The 22,378-nt window shown below is 39.8% G+C and overlaps 1 protein-coding gene across 13 annotated transcripts in view; it reads left to right on the plus strand.

Moving 5' to 3' along the window:
* Positions 1-22,378, plus strand: part of LOC109408687 (kinesin-like protein KIF13A) — a 193,114-nt gene that overhangs the window by 116,223 nt on the left and 54,513 nt on the right. For all 13 annotated transcript variants that reach the window (XM_062854349.1, XM_062854341.1, XM_062854348.1 and 10 more), the window contains one exon: positions 3,716-4,148. In XM_062854349.1, coding sequence (XP_062710333.1) covers positions 3,810-4,148 — 339 coding nt within the window. In that variant the 5' untranslated portion in view covers positions 3,716-3,809. The remainder of the gene's footprint in view (positions 1-3,715; positions 4,149-22,378) is intronic.

A 22,378-nucleotide genomic window follows, 5' to 3' on the forward strand; every position in this document is an offset into this window, starting at 1 on the left:
GTTTTTAATATTTTTCAAAATAAATACTTTATTATTTTTATCCCCCCCTCGACCAACCAAAGAGTGGTAGGACAAAAAGTGAAATAAATATTTGTAACGGCCAAATAATAAAAAATGAAGCATGAAACATTCTCACCGATTTTTTCATTCATCCGTGTATCCGCTCGAAGAAACTTGCGACGTCCCGTGGCCCAATGCTAATAACCGGGTTCATCGGACATCTGGTCAATAGTGATGCACGTAGCTATGCACGCACGGCACTATGAAAAGACGCATCCGATCTGGCCAAACCAAAACTCGCGCGCAGCATCTTCGCACTAACACTAACCACCCGTCATTCCACAATTGACCCAACGCAACTTCAAAAATCTGCGAATCACTTCATACCACAGATAAAGCCCACGACATCCTCCAATCAATGTCGATATCTGGGTGGCACAACCAAAAGGTTCACCAACGACCAGCGGTGAAAATACCCCTCTATTTCACTCTCGGCTGGCAGCCTTCAAACACGATATAGGAACGGACCGAACCGAACCCGGCACCAAAAGCACTATTGATCTCGAAACGTGCAGCGGAGTACGCAAATCCCTCCGTATGATGAAAAGTCGGTAATAGTATCACGGGAACCTCACAGGACCCCTCACAGTTTTGTGTATTTGTTTACAAAAAGTCTCTTCGACAACAACCGCAAATGCAAGTTTTATTGAAATGGTATATAACAAGTGATAAAACCAATTCATGTCTACTTGCAAGTCTTAAACTGAAGATGTTTATAGCAGAAGTTATATGATAGTTTTATGGAACGCAAAAGGTTCAAAGTAAATAACTACCACATAAAACTAGTTTTGAACAACTAGCTTTTTGACATGCTCGTATAAAACCAGGATAAAACATGAATAAACCTTCAAGGCATGCTGATTGTTACTTGGGTTATAAGAAAAAAGAGGACTTCTGGAGTACTGTAAAAGTAGTCATCAACGATGTAGTCAAGAGGATTGTTGAGTACAGAGAACGGAGTCGACGAAACGAATGGTTCGACGAGGAATGCAGAGCGACTTCGGAGGAGAACAACGCAGCCCAGGAAGTGCTGCAGCAATTACCGGATGGACATAAGGTAATCGAAAGGTGAAAGCAACACTTCGATGAATACAAGAATGGCGTAGAGATCGTAGGCGCGGGACACCACGACAGTGGAGAAAACGACTACGCCTATACAGCAGAGAACATGCTGAGGGAAGATAAGGATGCCATTCACCAGCTCAAAACCAACAAAGCAGCTGGAAAGGATGGTATCGCAGCTGAACTCATCAAGATGGGCCCAGAAAATTTGGCCACCTATCTGCACCGATTCGTAGTCAGGATCCGGGAAACCGAACAGCTACCGGAGGAGTGGAACGAAGGGGTAATCTGCCCTATTCACAAGAAAGGCGACCATTTGGAATGGGAGAACTTCAGAGCGATCACCATTTTGAATGCTGCCTACAAAGTGCTATCCCAGATCATCTTCCGTCGTCTGTCACCTAAAACGAATGAATTCGTGGGAAGTTATCAAGCCGAATCTCCTGAAAAGCTGACCATATTGGTGAAAGCAACGCTGGACGGTGTGCAAAACTGTGCAAAGTTTCGGGTGAACTATACAAATCATTCGAATCTTGCCGGGGACTGCGACAAGGTGCCTACTTTTCAACATCGCTGTGGAAGTGGTAATGCCACGAGCCGGATTTAACAGCCGGGGTATGATTTTCACAAAATCCGGTCAATTTGTGTGCTTTGGGGACGACATGTTTTTTTTTTTTTTTTTTTTTTTTTTATCTGTATTAACGAGATTTTTAGCCCTTGGCTAGTTCATCTCGGGACCCACGCTTTACTTCCCTTCCGAAGGAAGAACTCACATTTTGCGAGTTTGTCGGGAGTGAGATTCGATCCCAGGTCCTCGGCGTGATAGTCATGTGTTCTACCATCACACCAGGTCCGCTCCACAAGGGACGACATGGACATTATCGCCAGAACATTTGGAACGGTGGCAGAGCTGTTCTCCCGCCTAAAACTCAAAGTAGCAAAGGTCAGACTGTTATGTTAGTAATGTTATGATAGACAAGGAGGCATGGAACGTAGAGAGCACAATAGGCGGATCAGGTGGAGCGTGATCTGAAGAGCTCCTTGGTACTTGCAACCCTCCAGTCTGTTCCAGCAGAACAAATCATCGGTTGGCGGGACCCAAATAAAGTTTAGAAAATTGTGGCATATGCTATAAGTAGAATTGTATTGGCCATAGAATAGTCTGATTAACGTTCGAGCGTTTTGTGTTGGATATGTCCGGGATTGAACTTAGCCATTGAACCACCGACCTCGTCTGCTTGATTCCATAAAATGCCAAACATCTTGCCGCAATCAGTGGAAGCGTTTTCGTAACGCTGCATTCAAATAATTTGTTGAGCAATTTCAACTTTATGATCGGACTTTTGACGGTCATTAGTTACAATTAATTTGAACGATTATAATTACAAATGGCATTTTCCAAGTCGTGGCCCAAGTCCTTGTAAATGACGCGTATGCATAGAGCCAGGGGAAATCGAAAAGAACATATAAAATTACACTTCTGTTTAACAAGTGTATTACATCGAATCGTACAACAATTGCTTCCTCTGTGCCCCGGTGCAGCGTTATTCGTTTCGTTGCGCCACGTTGGAAGAACCGTTCTAGCATTCTAGCCTATCAACAAAACACCAAACGAGTTAGCGCGGTCAGTTCTCCCAGTTTCTGTACGGTAGTGGCGTCTCTCCGGTTCAATGTAGCTGCACTGGTGCCGACCTCTCCGGTCGTTGTTGGAGCGTTATTATTTTTATTACTGCTCACTTTTCGCCTCCTGAAGCCACTTGACCGGCATCGACTTACCAGCTGCAGCAAACTGCCAGTTCATCACTGTTAAAGCGTAATTTACGAAATAATCGTGCTGATCAAAAGTATTTATCAAAGTAACAAGCTGCTAGCTTAGTGGTGGTGTTTGCGTTGGTAGCGCACCACCGACCAACATCAGGGTCATTCCAATCGCAGTCAGTCCGAGAGCGCTAGCGAAAAAGCGTAAGGTACAACGGGGAATCTGAAGAAGTTTGTTGTACCATAACTGAATAGAAACAAAGATTGAACATATTCATGTACTCTTAAACTACGTAGACTCGAAAGAAGGGGGGATGCTCTGGCCAAAGTCGACGATCCATACAAGTTTCGGAAATTGTGTATGGACAAAAGACAAAAAGGGTTTGAGATGGTCATAAATGAGTCTACGAAGATTATAGTAGCTTTCGACGTCCGTTAGGTCAGACTTAGATTCAAATAACTGTCAAATTATGTTTCTAAAGTTTCAATAGATAACTAAACAGACTCTGTAGTGTTGAACCCCATCCTGTGAGGATTTCATATTAGTTTCAAGTTTTAGGTTGAACAAACATCAACGTTTCAATTTGCCCCAGCGTACCTTAACGAACTGCAACAGCACCGAATCCAATGCACAACATTTCAGCACTTGATTCATGTACCGTAACAGCCTCAGCGAATTTTCGAATGTTGCCCAACTTTTCTCGGCGGTTGATTCGATACCGGTCAACGCCAAAAGTACGCACCTCTCGCATCACCTCGCCGCCACCTCCACCGCCAAACGCTCATTACAGTTTTATAACGTGTTTCTCTTGTCTCTTCTCTTCCCAAATTGCAGAAAACCGCCAAAAATATTCGCATTCGATCACTGTTTCTACTCGACGGACCCGGATGCGGAAAACTTCGCCTCCCAGGAGCTGGTCTTCGCCAACATGGGCCGGGACATCCTGGACAATGCCTTCCAGGGCTACAACGCGTGCATATTCGCCTACGGACAGACCGGCTCCGGCAAGTCCTACACCATGATGGGCAACCAGGAAAACAAGGGCATCATCCCGCGGCTGTGCGACGAACTGTTCGGTTCGATTGCGGCCAAACAAACCGAAGAGCTGACCTACAAGGTCGAGGTGTCCTACATGGAGATCTACAACGAGAAGGTGCACGACCTGCTGGATCCAAAGACGAGCAAACAGTCGCTCAAGGTGCGGGAACACAACGTCCTGGGACCGTACGTGGACGGGCTGTCCCAGCTGGCCGTCACATCGTTCATGGTAGGTAGTATTCTGTAGTAGCGCACTATATTCCTGGTTTTCTAATGTATGGGTACACTGAGGAAAAAATCTTTGCTTTTGAATTGGGTAGAAAGCTTGAATGGATCAGTAATCATCATCTTCACATAGTCACATTAAAGTAATGTGATTTAAAAATGAGCTTATTTCTCTAGAAAATCAATGTTTACTTCAAATTTATATAAATTTTGATAACTCAAAATTACGTTTATCACTCAATCATTTTTCTTGAACGTAATTTAAAACAAAGTGGAAATTGTTTTGAGTGCAACTGATAGTACTTTCTGTTGTTTGTTCAGTCACAGTCAAATGCATGGGAACCAGTGCAGTGCATTGGGGGGAACTGTGAATCGATAAACGGGAGAAGCGGATGCACCAATCAACATATGGCTATAGCTATAGGGGTGCAACATAGGGGAAGGTGGGGTAGTATGCACCCCCTAAGCAAACGTGGCTCTATAGCTAAGATTAAGATGATTTTATGGGTGTCTTGCGTTTTGAAAGTTACAGGGGATAGACAAAATGATCGGGACAGGCAAAATTTTCACTTTCCAAAAAAATGTTCAACTAGCTGTAACTTTTCGAAAAGTGCATCAAATATTCTCAAATTTTTACTGTAAGTTCTTCAACTAGATGTGTATCAGTGGACAAAATTTGGAAAAGATCGGACAAATCTTCACGAATTTATAAAGATTTTTGAAAAAGTTAAAATTATCCGATAGCCAACTTTGAGCTGTTATATCTCCGGATTCAATGAACCGATTGCAATGAAATTTTGACCATTCATGACTTATATAATGAACTCTGGAAAACATTTGACTTAACTTGAAATTTTTAACAAGCGAAAAAGTTATAGCGATTTTATTTTTTTCACGATTTTTTAGTAAATTGGTCTATTTTTAATATGCATACCATTACTTTTTCAATTTATTGGCGGTTATGTTGTTACTTTCCTTCGAAACGCATTTATATATAAGTCAATTAGAGGGAAACAAAATGAACTATAATTTGCATCTTGAATTTTGAAACGATGTTGATGTTTTGGATAATTTGGTATTTTATTAGAAAAATAATCTAATCGTTATAATTTTCTTCCGTGTTAAGAATATTAAGTTAAGTCAATGGTTTTTCATAGCTCATTATATAAGTCATAAATGGTCAAAATTTCATGGCATTCGGTTCATTGAATCCGGAGATATAACAGCTCAAAGTTGGCTATCGAATAATTTGACCTTTTTCAAAAATCTTTATAACTTCGTGAAGAATTGTCCGATCTTTTCCAAATTTTGTCCACTGATACACAACTAGTTGAGGAACTTACAGTAAAAATTTAAAAAAATTTGGTGCACTTTTCGAAAAGTTACAGCTAGTTGAACATTTTTTGAAAAGTGAAAATTTTGTCTGTCCCGATCATTTTGTCTATCCCCTGTAGTTTACCTATTTGACTAAGAGACGCCAACTTTTGGTCCGCGTGATATCAATTTTACCGAATCAAATTAACAATTTAAAAAAGTGTTACGTTTTGGGTGCTGAAAAACTGTTGGGGGCAAAACGCACCTTGAGGTGGGGCAATACGAGCTCTGGCATTTTCCGCTTTGAATTCTAATGAGATACCAGGGGGCTCCATCTTACTACTTACGGCAGCAAATGGAAGGAGTAGGAGGCGGATGGTAGTTACTAGGTTGATTCCATATAATCAGCGCGCAATTGCTTAAATTGCGTGCGCTTCAAATTAGACAATCTTTCCAAATGTGGAAAATCATCGTTTTCCACGCTTTTCATTCGAATATTCTTTGCATTCTTGGACTTGTCCGGCTCAGTTTTACGTCTAGTTTGCTTGCATCGAATGGAACTGCACTTATGTATTGAAATAGCGTGAGAGCGTTTTGCCCCGGGGGTGCGTATTACCCCAGGTTACCCTACACATATGTGCGGGGCGGGTACCATACATTATGTTGTCGTTTTCGACACTTTCCACAACTATACTGCACTGGAATCAGATGGGACTTTCTGCTGAGTCAGAACGGTCGGAGGTTCTGATTACTAAAAGTAATATTTTTCGCTGTTTGAAACTCTACCTCAACATATAAATGTATGCATTGTAGAAGAGGAAAGGTGAAGCTTTTCAAACTAGTGTATGCTGTAGTAAATTTAAAATAATTTTAAACAGGGTGTAGTTGTCAATAGTAAATGAGATAGTTTTAACTTTCTATCTTGACAAAGTACATCAGTGTTCATAAAAAAAACTTAACCCTCTAATACCCAACCCCGAATTTAGACGGGGTATAGTTTGAGCATTTTTATAAATTTTGTTTCGTGGAAAATCAAAATTTTCATATTTTTGGCTGATATTTAGGACTGTTTTGTATATCTCAAAATGCAGGGTGTCTACTTATAATTCAAAATGAAATTCCCTGAGTTTTCCAGGTTTTTCCAGACAAAATTTTAAAAGTTTATAATTCAAAAAATAACCCAAATTTTCTAAAAATAATATAAAGGGTGACTTTGGGTATCATCGGCAGGTTGGTTCTCTTCGTCATGAGAGATTTATGTCGGCCAAATTGCCTGAAACTTGATCATATTCAGCTTGGTTGGGAAGGATTTGATGCCAACTCTGAGTTCAACAGCTGAAACATAGGTTTAAAAAAAAAATCCATGACAAAAAGAACAAAACTGCCGAAAATACGTAAGTTCCCCTGCTCTTCAAGAATCTTTTAAGATTTCTGAGCGGCTTTCAGCAAGATTCTTTCACGAGATATCTGTTTGAGTACGTCCCGATATTACTTTCAAAAGTTTTCCGGTATACTTCCAGAGATTCTCGCTGGATTCCTCCTGAAGATCCATCCAATACTATTCAAAGTTTTTTCAAGAATGTCATTGGTTGAGCCTCGTAGCCATGCGGTTAGAGTCCGGATGGATGAGGGTTCGATTCCCACTCCAAGCGATAAAATTTTTCACGAGAATAGCTTCTTAAGTGCCCCACACAATGCATACGTTTGCGTGTGCGTGACAGTAGTTTGACACATTTCCCATGGGAAAACTGTCAAAAAAATGCAAACCTCGACGGAACGGACGCTATGTGTTGCAGGCTTTATCCGTAGCCACTCCGTGTTAAGTATCGTTCAATCGGTACAGCCGACGGCTGAAGCCAGTGTCCGTGTCTTTTTAATGGTTTTCTGGGATAGCTATCCAATAGTTTATATCGGGATTTTTACCGATAGTTTTCAGATATTTCTCCTGTTTTCCTCACGGAACTTAGTCCGTAGCTACTTTCAGGATTCCATGAGGTATTCAGAAATCCTCCTTAATATTTGTTCTCGGGATTACTATTATCTAGAACTTTTATTTGAGATGTCTCATTTTATCTCCGGTTTCTCCTGAAGTTCCTGTCGAGATTCCTTCAATAACACTTTGCGGAGTTTTTTCGCAAGATTTTATTTGAATTCCCTTGAATATTTCTCCAGGAACTTTCTATAAGGTATTTCGTAAGTTATCTCAGGAGACATTCTGAGGAAAACCCGTAGAAGAATCCCAGCAATAATTTTCGGAGAAATCCTTAAAGGAGTTTCCAGAATCTCGGGATAATTTCTGGTAAAGATTGCTGGAAGAAATTTGGGAATAATGCAGAGAATATCTGTAAAAAAAATCTCAGGTGGATCACTGCCAGAAATCTGGTACAACTACAAGGAACATCCTGGCTCTGAAAAAATGCAAGAGAAGAATTCAATGAGAAATATCAGCAATAACTCCTGTGGAAATCCCACAAGGCACTCTGGAAAAAAATCTAAGGTAAATTCAGAAAAAAAAAAACTCTGAGAGGCATCTCATGACCTACATCGGAAGGAATCTTCTGAGAAAAGTTCCAGTAGATACTCCGAGAGAAATCTCAGGTAAAACATCAAAATAAATCTCGCGAAAACTTTTAAGAAATTCCTGTAGGAGACCAGGAAGAACATCTTGAAGAAAGCCCAAAGCAATTGTTTGAAGATATCACAGGAAAAAAATGAAAGAAATCTTTTGAGGAACTCTTGCAGTAAATTCGGGAAAACTCCTTCAGAAACCCTTGGAGGAACTTTAGTAGAAACCTCAGGAATAACTCCTTTAGCAACTCCGAAAGAAATTCTGGGAAGATCTTCTGGGGAAGTCCCAAGAGGAACACCGGAAGAAATCGTGTAAAATTTCCATGAGGAATGCCGAAAGAAATTCCACGATTTATCCCGACAGAAATTCTTATAGAGTATTCGGGATAAATTCTGGTAGAAATCCTACGAAGATTTCTTTGAGCAAAACACTGGAGGAAAGAAATAGCATCCCCGTGAAAAACGCCAAGATAAATCGGTTGGAATTCAGGAATCCTGGAAGGAATCCGAAAGTATACCTATCCGGAAAAAAAAATCAAAATGTAATACCAAGAAAAACAGCGACAAAAATGCGGAAGGAATTTTATAAGAATTCCTGAGAGACATTCCAGGAGGTAATTCTAAAGATGTTCCAGAAAGAAACCCTGCCGGAATTTCTGGAAAAAATCTTTGTAGCGAAATTTCTATATAGATCATATGCTGATTTATCGACCGTATTCTATTAATAACTTGATGATTTTGTGGCCAGTCTTGGTAAGGTGGTATGAAAACTACCAACCAAGCCGATCTGTTTAAAAGCACAGGTCGCACGGCAGAAGTTTCACGCATTCGATGTATTCGTTCAATACATGGCCTACTTGCCTAATTTCACCTTCTATAAAAAAAAAATTTTCACACTTGTTCGCTACCTAGCGAATTCTATCATATCTATCATTTCATTATCCACTTTGATCTCTACTCCCTTATACTATGAGTAGAAAGAGACCGATATAGCCACAAAATCATCAAGTTATTTCTATATAGATTTTTACTTATTCACCAATGTTTTTTTTATCGGAGTAAAATTTCCCTGAGTACTCAAAATATTCCCTGAGTATTCCAGGTTTTTCCCTGTTAAATAAAATTCCCTGAGGATTCCCGGTTTTCCAGGTTTTTCCAGGTAGTAGACACCCTGAAATGGTTTTTGGTGTATTTTAAAGCGTATTTACATTTTTTAAAAATCATTGAAAAATTGAGAAGGTGCCTATTCTAGAAGTCATTGTTTATTTTGTATTGAATTGCTACAATTAACATATTTAATTTTTTTCCCAAATCATTTTATCCTTGTTTTATAGTTTAAGGGAATCGAATACACCCTAAAATTATTTTTCTTAAAATTACACGGGAAATATATTTTTCTGTGAAAAAAAAAATAAAAATAAAAATATTTCAACAATTAATCATAAAATCTCAAAACGTTTTCATCTGAAAAAATCCGTACCACAAATAGGCTTTCAGGAAAAATATAAAACTGTGGGGATGTTCAAAAATAAAAATTAGAATAATCAAAAACTGAAATTCACGAAATTGAGAATTAAAAAGAATCATCTTCCAAAACATGTTTAAATCGATTTTAGATGACGAAAAATGATATTTAGATCAAAATCAAAAATTTGGGTATTAGAGGGTTAATTGCAGTTTGCATTACAATTTCGTCTTTCCGTGAAAATAACAATGTATGCTTTATTCGGGTTTACCGAAACGCCATATTGGCTACCTGAAGAAGGGTCAAAAGAAGTGACAAAACTCTCCCATGAAGGCATACTCTCTAGAGATTTTAGAAAACTTTGTGTGAAAGAGCCAATGTGGACTTACCACATTGGTAGGCAGGTTGGTTCACATGAAGAGGTACGTTGGCCAGATGAACATCGCGGATGTTCAGAAAAAAGAGGTCAAACTAATAGGCCTGAAACTCTGCTTCTTCATACGACGCTCGACCCACTTTTGGAATAAACTTTATAAGTATGTGTGGAGTTTGGAATTATTGTGGACAAGCGGGTGCCCCCAGGAAGTAACTTGTGTTTATCTTTTGACATTCACCAAGTGGTGACGCGACGACCGTTTGCACGCCTACTAGATTGCTTGATGGGCATTTGGCAGACCATGTGCTACCAGCGTTCATTGGAAGGCTAGTCGAACAACAATGCTTATTCAATACCACACATCCTCCCTCTTCTCAGGAATTATTTCAAATTTTTTTGTTCATTTTTAAGATCAGCCTTCCACAGTTGTTCATGTTTTGATGTTGTGACTGTTTTATTTAATTTGTATTAACAGAATTGAGAATCGATGAGCACAGAGCTCTACCGTACACATGTCTGCCATCAGCAAACTTTTACTGGATACCTACGCCCAGTAGTACATAATATAGTACTGTCATTAAACCAGACGTCGCACAACTGAGTCACTACACCACCACAGTGATGGAAAACAGTGAGGAATGCAGCAGAGTAGACACAAACGCAAAGCTATCCTACTCGTGAACAACAGAAGCCAGAATATATTCGCACTTCATTCACTCGCGAGCTAACGAAGCTGGTCGCACTCGTGATTGATTCGCGAAGCAGCTCTGAACATTTTTCAATTTTGTGAAAAAACGAATTTACACGGCCGACAGATTAACTTTTCAGGAACAATAAAGCACAAAACACTACTATCTGATGGATAATTACTTGTTTTGCTATTAAAATCGCACTAAAATGCAATTCCCGCATCTCTACTTGTTCTTCGCGAATAAAAATTCATGAGTGTTTTTGTTTTTGTTTTGCTTCATACTCGTGAAGCAAGCGGGTGCGAATAAACTCACACACGGCTTACTCTCGGCACCGTGAGTAAACCGTTTGTTGCTTTTACACTCGCGAGTTGTTCACGATAAGAGTGTTTCCATCTCTGCACCACCATGCTCGAGATTTTTTTTTCATGGTGAAAGTTGTGCGTAGCCTTCGCATTCCAATCAGCATTCATCACCATAAACTTGCAAAGCTTAGGTACTAAACAAATATTAAATTTTACTATCTATGTCAACTGTTCCACGCTACTAGGCACACGACAGTATTTGGCCATAATCATCCCCTGGAAAGATGCTTCGCCCTCGTCAACGATTTGCCTTGGTTTGATTTTAATATTAGTAGAACACAATTCAAAACGTGTATTAGAAATATAAGTTAATTTTGTTTTTCTGTTTGATCAGTCTGTACGGCAGCTTTGCCGAAGACGTAGAAATAAATAAATAAATAAATGACTACATTCCAAACCAAAATATGTAATCCGAGTCTCACAGTTCTTCCCTTAGGCGTATCTTTGCGTGTAATATGCTTAAACTGCAGCATCTCCTACACATGCCATACCGTCTATTTCCTCCGGTCAGATTCTAATGGAACAACAATTATACAACAAACAAAAATGTAGAAGTTTCAAACATCGTACCATACGATAGACCAATTCACCATGAGACAAAATTGGCTACAAACTTAAGGGTCCGGTTATCCGGACACGCTGTGAACTATTTTTACTGTCGCCATGAGACAGAGTTTCTTACAAAAGTAAGGGTGCGGTCATCCGGACGCGCTGTGGACTGTTTTTACTGTTGCCATGAGACAGAGTTTCTTACAAAAGCAAGAGTGCGGTCATTCGGACGCGCTGGGGACTATTTTTACTGTCGCCATGAGACAGAGTTTCTTACAAAAGTAAGGGTGCGGTCATCCGGACACGCTGTGGACTGTTTTTACTGTCACCATGAGACAGAGTTTCTTACAAAAGTAAGGGTGCGGTCATCCGGATGCGCTGTGGACTATTTTTACTGTCGCCATGAGACAGAGTTTCTTACAAAAGTAAGGGTGCGGTCATCCGGACGCGCTGTGGACTGTTTTTACTATCGCCATGAGACAGAGTTTCTTACAAAAGCAAGAGTGCGGTCATCCGGACGCGCTGTGGACTGTTTTTATTGTCGCCATGAGACAGAATTTCTTACAAAAGTAAGGGTGCGGTCATCCGGACGCGCTGTAGACTGTTTCTACTGTCGCCATGAGACAGAGTTTCTTACAAAAGTAAGGGTGCGGTCATCCGGACGCGCTGTGGACCCTTCATACTGTCGCCATGAGACAAACTTTCTTACAAAAGTAAGGGTGCGGTCATTCGGACACGCTGTGGACTGTTTTTACTGTCGCCATGAGACAGAGTTTCTTACAAAAGTAAGGGTGCGGTCATCCGGACACGCTGTGGATTCTTCATACTGTCGCCATGAGACAAAGTTTCTTACAAAAGTAAGGGTGCGGCCATCCGGACACGCTGTGGACTCTTCATACTGTCGCCATGAGACAAAGTTTCTTACAAAAGTAAGGATGCGGTCATCCGGACGCGCTGTGGACTGTTTTTACTGTCGCCATGAGACAGAGTTTCTTACAAAAGCAAGAGTGCGGTCATCCGGACGCGCTATGGACTGTTTTTACTGTCGCCATGAGACAGAGTTTCTTACAAAAGTAAGGGTGCGGTCATCCAGACACGCTGTGGACTCTTCATACTGTCGTAAATCGTAAAACACGCATGTATATACTTACAGAACTGATTCAATTGGTAATCAAACCAAATGTTGTCATAGAAAACACAGAAATGCGTAAGAAACTCACAATACCCGAATGAAACTCTCTTTGCGTAACACATACATTCAAGACCTTCTCTTAAGAAAAAAATTGCAAAATCTCAGATTTTCAAATCTTTTGCTTATACTCTCACAAGCGACATTTTTTTTTGCATCGAAATCATGCATGAGGTGAATGTTGTGCTTGCTCTTTGTCAAGTGTTTTTTTCTTTTGCTACTGTCTTATGGCACGGCTTAGACCTATGCAGATTAATCTTGTCGGTTTTGATGTTTTTAATAAGAAAAACGTTGGTTTCTTGTTTTTATATAATACAAAATATTGACGATTGTCTCGAACTGTTCGATTTTGCACCGCCGAGTAAAGGTATGAATCATTTGCACGCCACAATGCTTGTGAGCGATCTAGCATGATAATCTTTAGCGCATACAGATGTGCAAACTACACAAAGTTATTTTACACTGATAAGTGTTCTTTGTAGCGAGTTTTGGCAGGATAAACATCGCCAAATTGACCACGAATGATTTAAGCAAACTTTTTGCTATGATATAACCGACAATAAAACATTCGTTTAAGGAAATCAATCTCCAGACAATTATCAAAACTCACCACTGCCAAGGCTGTTTGCTCTAGGCATCCGATTTTCCGGAACACTCATTTTCACTCACTTTTTCGCACACACGCGAGGAAAACTTAACCGCACTAGAACAAACGAGCACTCTCATCCGGGTCTGCACCCGCTTGCCATCACCCAGAAGATTCGCTATTCTCCTGGCAGGATCGCCAAATGTGGAGTTTGGAATTATTGTGGACAAGCGGGTGCCCCAGGAAGTAACTTGTGTTTATCTTTTGACATTCACCAAGTGGTGACGCGACGACCGTTTGCACGCCTACTAGATTGCTTGATGGGCATTTGGCAGACCATGTGCTACCAGCGTTCATTGGAAGGCTAGTCGAACAACAATGCTTATTCAATACCACACAGTATGTAGCTAGCTTTATAGTAATATTCCGCCAGGATTTAGGAATATACCCTAAAGCAAAACTGCAAACAAGTAGTTTTTTTTTCCAAAACATGTTTGAAAAAAAACAAATCCCTTCTGAACCGAAATAGGATAAATCCCATCTGCTCCAGGAGATTTGAAAAGCGCAAAACTATTTAGTGCCCACTGAATCGATTTTATAGTTATGATACTCCGAGGCGAAGCTAAAGAATCATAACTACAAGAAAATAAAAGTCATTATCAGATTCATCCGAAGATGTAGTATCCGGGGAAGCGTGTACTGAATAAACATTTCAAAACTCCCTCATCAGAGGAAGTGAAATCGACATTTGGAAAATCCTTAGATTTTTCAAGGATTTTGTTCAACCGACTGACTTTACTCATACTGGAAACATTTGTACAAAGGTGTTTGCAGCCGGATCGTTCAGCAGACCAGAGAGATTTTTGGTAGGGCTTGCGAGCCGTTCTGAAAGCCTCCGATTCAACCGAATGTCGTCTGCTTTTACTCATTCTGCATTGCTTCCTGAGCTTGGCCAGATCAGAGTTCCACCATGGGGTTCCCCTTGTGGTCTTCACATACCGTAGAGGGCAAGCTTCTTTTTAATCTTCCACTTGGAGTGTCAATGGATGATGAGTATCCATGAAATTTGGCCGCAACCAAATCAGTAAAAAGATCCCAGTTTGTTGACCGGGGATTCCTGAAACGCAATGATACATTTAAATGTTCAAAAAAGATGTAGCGATGATCAGATAACGATTCTTCATCTGACACATGTCAATTGGTCAACTCGTGACTAATTCTACTAGAGCAAAGCGTTATGTCTAACACTTCCTCTCTAGCATATACCATGAAGGTTGGGCGGTTGCCTATGTTAAGTAATGCAAGATCTGTACTACTTAGGTATTCCATCAAACTGGAGCCTCTCAAGTTAATGTCTGAGCTGCCCCAGATGATATGGTGAGCATTAGCATCACTGCCAATAATAAGCGGAAGGCCTTTTGAAGTGCAGTACATATGCGATGACTTGTTTGAAAGCATCCGTTGGGGATGGTTCATCGTGCGGTAAATACACCGAACAATAGACATATTTCCTGTTGAGATTTCCAATCCTAACCGTATAGCCACTACCCAAACCAGGTAAAATTAAACTCTTTGCAATAACAGCACAACAAAGAACAACAACAATAAAACCAGATCGGTATAGATTGGAAAACGCCAAAGGCGAGTATACCCAGAATACACTGTGTAAATCGCATAATGCGAAACCATATAGTTGAAAATTTAAACTAATTAACAACATCTTCATTAGGCTGCGGCTTATTTTTCAAAAGTTGTGGAAACCCGGAATTCGTAAGCTATTATGGATTCAAATGACAGGAATAGAGAAATCTCTGAGTTTGCGCCAAAAATATTGAGATTTAGAGGTGGCGCAATAGCCTCAAAGTTGAATTTTCGAGTAATAAAAAAAGTGTTCACTTTCACTGCCAAAATATGCCTTGAAACATGGACTTTTTCATGCAAAATTGGAGTTTTTGAATATATTCTGCAATTTTTAACTCCACACCAGATACTTAGCATCATATTTAGGGATATGGAACACATTGGAGGATTTTTTTTTTTAATTTGGTTTCCTCGCATTTCAAACATGAAAATAATTTTTGATTCAGAACACTCCAAAAATTGAAGTTTGAGGCTTCCATATGATTATTTAGAATAAATTTTTCACTTTAAACCCAAAATTCTGATTTTTTTTAATAAAGTACGTATTTTTAACGGTTTTTGGTATTTATCCATTTTAAAACGATTTTTTAAAAGTACAGTTTATTCACAGAATTTTTAGGCAACAAAAATATCTACAAAAGCAAGCTAAAAATTTGAAATTGGTCAAACGGTTAAAAAAATATAGTACTCAAAAGTTTTTTTTTTTAAAGAGAAAAAAATAAAATAAATCTAAAAAAACTCATATTTTGCGTGACTTTGGAAAAATTTAGTGTTCTACGATTTTATTCGAAATTAAATTTGTGAGAAATTCACAAAAAAAAATTGAAAATCGGTTGAAAGTTGATAAAGTTATGGCACTTGAAGCGGAAACACCTTTTTATTACTCGAAAATTCAACTTTTGCGCCACCTCTAAATCTCAATATTTTTGGCTTAAACTCAGAAGTTTCTCTTTTTGTGTCATTTGAATCCAGAAAAGCTTACGAATTCCAGGTTTCAACAACTTTTGAGAAATAAGCCGCTGCCTAATCTTCATAATTTCGCCCTTATTTAGCCTCAAGTGAGACTAAAGAAGGACAGCTGATTGTCTCGGAGAAACACAAGGTCTACTGCACCATTGCTCCGGTTAGCGCAGTAAGGGCAACGTAATATGGAGGGCGCCATGGTACTCCACAGGCTCCGTTAGTGGTTAGTTTTTTATTAGACCCTCCTAGCCATTCATTCCTAGGCACGGTAACCGTAAAGCCGCATCACACCATATATTACGGGTCACCTGTTGGTGGATTCTTACCACCGGAACAGGCGGTCCGTAGTGTTATTCTTAGTCAATTGAGACAATCGCTACCAACATTACACAGCTATCTAGGCTGAGCGAGAAAAAAAAGTGTATATTCATACGGGCTCGAACAGCCAACAGCCAATTACTCACATGTGCTGTTACTCACATTAGCAAATCAACAACAGCTTATGCTCATTCAAAGGGAGTTATGCATTTGAACTGCTTATGTAGGGCAGCAAGCAGTAAGTTCTCAATACAATCCGTTGTACTGCTTATTAAAATGCTGAGTGGTTGCCTGAGTTTTGAGTGGCCATTTTGCATTTGGGCCATTATTGTGAATGTTAGTGTTTTTCCAGTACTTTTTTGAAGAAACAGCAGAACTATTACGGAAATTTCGTTAATCAATTGTACCAGAGGCGATTCCCTAACCTCAAATCTAGCTGTGCACCAAGTATAAATTCTTGAATTTTTTGAACAAATTTGTTTGTAATAAGTAGAAAATGACGAAAATTGCTGCTTCACTCATTTCTATTTCGATTTTGATCATAAATTCCTTGCAATTGAGTCGGTGCACAGGTAAAAAGTGAGGTAACACGCCACTGAATTGTACTGAGATTCAGTACGATAACTGTCAAAACGTGTAGAAAAAAACAATCAATTTTTACCGAACGCGGTAAGAGTGTGAATTTTTAGAAGAAATTTAAAAGATACTCATTTGATCTTGTTTTCCACCAGATTTTTTTTTGCTGAAATTTCACCCAAAAGTTCTAGGAGAAATACCCGAATTATTCTTACCAGTAATTTAACACGGTCAAGCTGGTGCGGATTTTGTCCTTCGTGCGTTTTATCAAATAATGACGCAGATTATTGAATTTGCAAAGTAAATTTGAAAAGAATAGGTATAAGACCAAATAACCAAATAAACCAAATAAACCAAATAAAAGAACAGCAACGATCAATCTTTGCAGACTTATGCAAAATGGTACAGCCCAAGTGGCCTTGGTACAAGAACCTTACTTTCGTAAGGGAAATTTCTATCTAGGAAACCTTGTAAACCCGGTTTTTGCTACTTTCAGTAAACATGAAATGGCAAACTCGCGTGTCATGCCTCGACCCTGTGTGCTTGTCAACAACGCAATAGTTGCTACACTCATCTCTGAACTAACCACCAGAGATGTATGTGCTATCACAATTGATGTATCTGTTGGAAACCTCAACAGGAAATACGTCTATTGTTCTGTGTATTTACCGCATGATGAACCATTCCCAACGGATGCTTTCAAACAATTCATCGCATACTGCACTTCAAAAGGCCTTCCGCTAATTGTTGGCAGTGATGCTAATGCTCACCATATCATCTGGGGCAACTCAGATATTAACTTGAGAGGCTCCAGTTTGATGGAGTACTTAAGTAGTACAGATCTTGCATTACTTAACATAGGCAACCGCCCAACCTTCATGGTATCTGCTAGAGAGGAAGTGTTAGATATAACGCTTTGCTCTAGCAGAATTAGTCACGAGCTGACCAATTGGCATGTGTCAGATGAAGAATCTTTATCTGATCATCGCTATATCTTTTTTGAACATTTAAATGTTACTTCGCAAACATTGCATTTCAGGAATCCTCGGTCAACAATCTGGGATCTTTATACTGATTTGGTTGCAGCCAAATTTCATGGATATTCACCATCCATTGACACTCCAAGTGATTTAGATGATGCCGTTGATACTACAACGACCTTCATCATGGAAGCTTTTGAAGAAGCATGCCCTCTACGGTCTGTGAAGATCACAAGAGGAACCCCTTGGTGGAACTCTGATCTGGCGAAACTCAGGAAATAATGTAGAAAGAGTTGGAACAGACGACGTTCGGCTGGATCGGAGGCTTTCAGGTCGGCTCGCAAGGCCTACAGGAAAGCTCTCCGGTCTGCTGAACGATCCGGCTGGAAAAACCTTTGTACAAATGTTTCCAGCTTGAGTGAAGTCAGTCGGTTAAACAAAATCCTTGCGAAATCTAAGGATTTCCGGGTGAACGAACTTCGTTTGCCAAATGGCGATCTGACTTCCTCTGATGAGGAAGTTCTGGAATGCTTATTCAGCACACACTTCCCTGGATGTGTGGATATTACATCTAGGGATGAACCTGATGTCTTTTCTTGTATCCCTGCCTTCGACTCGGAGTATTGTAACTATATAACCGATTGAGTGGGCACTTAATAGCTTTGCTCCTTTCAAATCTCCTGGGGCAGATGGGATTTATCCTATATTGCTTCAGAAGGGATTTGATTACTTCAAACATGTTTTGAAAAAAATACTTGTTTGCAGTTTTGCTACAGGGTATATTCCCAAATCTTGGCGGGATATTACTGTGAAGTTTATTCCGAAAGTGAGTCGTGCGTTGTATGAAGAAGCAAAGAGTTTCAGACCTATCAGTTTGACCTCTTTTCTTCTGAAATGCTTAGAACGCATTGTGGATCATCACATCCGCGATGTTCATCTGGCCAACGTGCCTCTTCATGTGAACCAACATGCCTACCAATCTGGTAAGTGACTCTTTTACACAAGGTTGTTTACGATATAGAGAAAGCATTTGCTCAAAACAATCTTGTTTGGGTGTTTTCTTAGATATCGAGGGTGCCTTTGACAATGTGCCTTTTGATGCCATATTGGAATCCGCACGGAGTCATGGTATATCTCCAATGATTTCAATTTGGATTCATCAAATGCTCAAAAACCGATATCTCTTCTCGACATTGCGTCTAGCAGCGATTAGGAAATTGAGTGTTTGTGGATGCCCCCAAGGGGGAGTCTTGTCACCACTTTTGTGAAATCTCGTAGCAGGTACGCTATTAAGGCCACTTAATAATAGCGGTTTTCCTACTTATGGTTTTGCCGACGACTACCTAACATTATTGTTAGTCGGTATGTGCATAAGCACCCTTTTCTACCTGATCCAAAACGCTCTTCAGGTAGTTGAGGGTGGGTGTCGCCAATATGGCCTTTTGGTAAATCCGAGTAATATATCTATTGTTGTTTTCACGGAAAAGCGAAACCGTAATGGCGTTCGACCTTGGCGTCTCTTTGATTCTGAAATCGATGTGACTGAACATGTAAAGTACATTTGAGTTTTTCTTGATTCCAATTTGACTCGCATTGACTTAAGAATCAAGAACGCTTGTATGGCCTTCGGGAAATGCAGGCAAACTTTTGGTACAACTTGGGGTGTAAATCCCAAGTATGTCAAATGGATTTACACAACTGTGGTTCGGCCAATATTGGCCTATGGGTGCCTTGTGTGGCGGCAGAAGGGCATAGTAACAACAATCCAATCAAAATTAGGCCATCTCCAAAGGATGTGCTTGATGGCGATGTCGGGATGTTCTCTTCAACTTCCACGGCAGCGCTCGAAGTTCTCTTTGACATTACCTCACTACACGTTCATCTTCAACAAGAAACTAGAGGAAAGTTCTGTAAACCGCAGATCAACAAACACCTCGTTGTTTCCACTTTTGGTGAGATGGGACAAAGTGGTCCTTGCTTCATGCCATCTTAAAAAGACACGGAAACGTTTAGTACTTCCAGTGAGCTATTCGCTCTTTGAAGGAAGCTCGACACTAGACAACGGACTAGCATGCAACGCCCAGTGGCACAGCCGAAAACTTTTCCTGACAGCTGCGGCGGGAATCGAACCCGCGCTCCTAGCACGATGCGACTAAATGCTTGGTGACACTAGCCGCACGACCACGAAGCCACACAAACAATTCTACAACACTTCTTACAATTGTTTGTAATTTTTCACATAAAATCTTGAGTTTCTACACTCATTCGTAATAAGATTTGATTTTGCATAATCGTATATTTAGTTTATATTCGAGAAATCATTAATTATGTATGATGGAATCGCTGTAATCAGTCATATATTTCTTAATGGCCTGCACTATAGTATGTATTAACCTGTTTCGTGCATTGAATACGATTTCTTTGACGCATTACTTGTATGGCTAATTCAGTTGCAGTTTCGATACAGCAGCAACTAAATTGTTGGCTGGGTTTTTCTCATGTAAGCAAAAGTCACTTTTCCAATTCATCTGATCTATAAAAACATAGTTATAAGATTAAACAAGCTATGTTTCCTCCTCATTTTTATTCTCACTTTATCTGTCATTCTATAATTTCGAGACTGAATATGTAAGCAAACAAAAAAACCTTATTCGTCCTCCAAACGAAACCAGGACGAAAAGCACTTTGCATAAATTGACATTTTGCGGCGCCCCACAGCTTACGGAACTAAGATATATGCTTCCACCACCGTCACCACCACGCGCAGTTACAATTGCCTCTCGTTACTCATATCATATGCATCTCATTATGACCGAGTTCTTCCGGGCTGAGTAAGTATGCTTGAGACTTTCGAGGGCCCACTACTGGTGGTTGCCTTCGACAACAACGATGTCGTCGGTTTAACCGATGTGTGTCATGCGAACGCATTTTGTAATGCAGGAGAATGCCCTTTTTGGGATCGTATTCAATAGTTGGTGGCAGGAACTGCCTGTCTACCAGCGCTAGCCTTTTGTACTCTATTGGCTCTTTACCCTTCACTATGAGAGCGCCGCATAAATGAAGGTGCACCGTAGTATACTGCGGTGGTTGCTGGTAGGTGCCCATCGCGCCACATGGACGAATATAAAGAAGGTTCAAGGCCTCATCGATTTACTCTAGTTCGGTTTTACTTAGCGTGGCGTTGATGTAATCCATCCATAGCAGACTAGCGTGTGCTGTATGGCTTTTTGAAGGACACCGTAAACCGGTGGGAAAATGATCAGCGAGATATCGTTGATCACTGTTGTAATCAAACTGTTTCTTTAGAAGTTTTCAAAGCTTATACATAACATCTATTTTATCAACAGCTATATGTTATATTTCCTTTTAGGTTTGAATAACCTATCGCAAAGACATTTCGAATAACACTTTTAAATAAAACACGTTTCTAGTATGACTCCGACTCACAGTCCGACTCAAGATCGAATGATTATCGTATATTATTTTGTAGCTATGAGAGAAGTTGAAAAAGGTTTTGAGTATGTTATTCACTGATTTCTCTTACGATGATTTGAACTCGCTTAGAGAGATATTATCATTTAGGTCAACAATACACTAAATATTGCTGTACTAAAACTTCATCTACATGTTCCTGGAATATCTTTAATACACAGTTTCTCAGGGTTCAGCCATAAAGTACATCGTGCTTGGAGAAAGGGAGTTCTCAAATGTGTAACAAGAGGTATAGGGAAACCCGTACGAAGGGGGGAAGAACTTTAAAATTCATATTTTTCGCTGAACATATTTAGTGGATGCTCCCCAACGAATAACAAATTCGTCATTCACTTACGGTACCCAATTTAAATAATTGATGTAAATGGTAGCGTGTGGACCTCTGATGATAAACTGAAGAAAGCTTTCCAACGTAGCCCAAGCAACCAAAAGTTCGGATACCACTTGAAGAACGAACTCAGAAGTTTAAGTTTGGTTCAATTCAAGTTTCGTTGAACTTAAATCCCCAAAAAGTTCCTTATGTATTAGTTATGAACTTGGAAGTACATGTACAAGCTTTTGACATCTCTTCAAAACGACATTAAAGTCGAAAAATGGTTCTGAAAGAACTTATGTTGAACTTTAAAACCGAGTTCAATCAAATATTAACCGAACTCATGTTGAACTTTTTCGTGCCTTTAAAAATCAAATATAGTTCATTTGGGCATATTACAACAACTTGAAATATTCCGTTCCGAACTTGTTTCGGACTTGTTTTGAACTTACTACTCAAAGTTCGGATAAATATTAACCGTACCAAAAGTGAACTTCATTTGAACTTCGGCGACATCGGGGCCGGGGAGAAGTTCTCATTCAATTAAATCACTCGGAAATCGAGCGCAGCAGCCACAGCTTGTGTTAATTTCACAAGTACACTTTGTTTCACTATAATATTTCAACATACTTACTTGTAATCAACCCAAAGCACCCGTATTGTGTGGCTGAATGATTGGCACTGGCACTAATTTATTGCTTTGCACTTGATTCAATTACGAACCAAAACAAACTGAAAATGTCAAACTATGTAAGTTCACAAGAAGTTCCACGTAAACTTCTTTTGAACCTTCGGCTTGAGGTTCAGAGAAAGTTCACACGCGAACCTGATTGAGCTCTACTAAATGATA

The sequence above is a fragment of the Aedes albopictus genome, chromosome 2, assembly GCF_035046485.1.
Source record: "Aedes albopictus strain Foshan chromosome 2, AalbF5, whole genome shotgun sequence".
Taxonomy (NCBI): domain Eukaryota; kingdom Metazoa; phylum Arthropoda; class Insecta; order Diptera; family Culicidae; genus Aedes; species Aedes albopictus.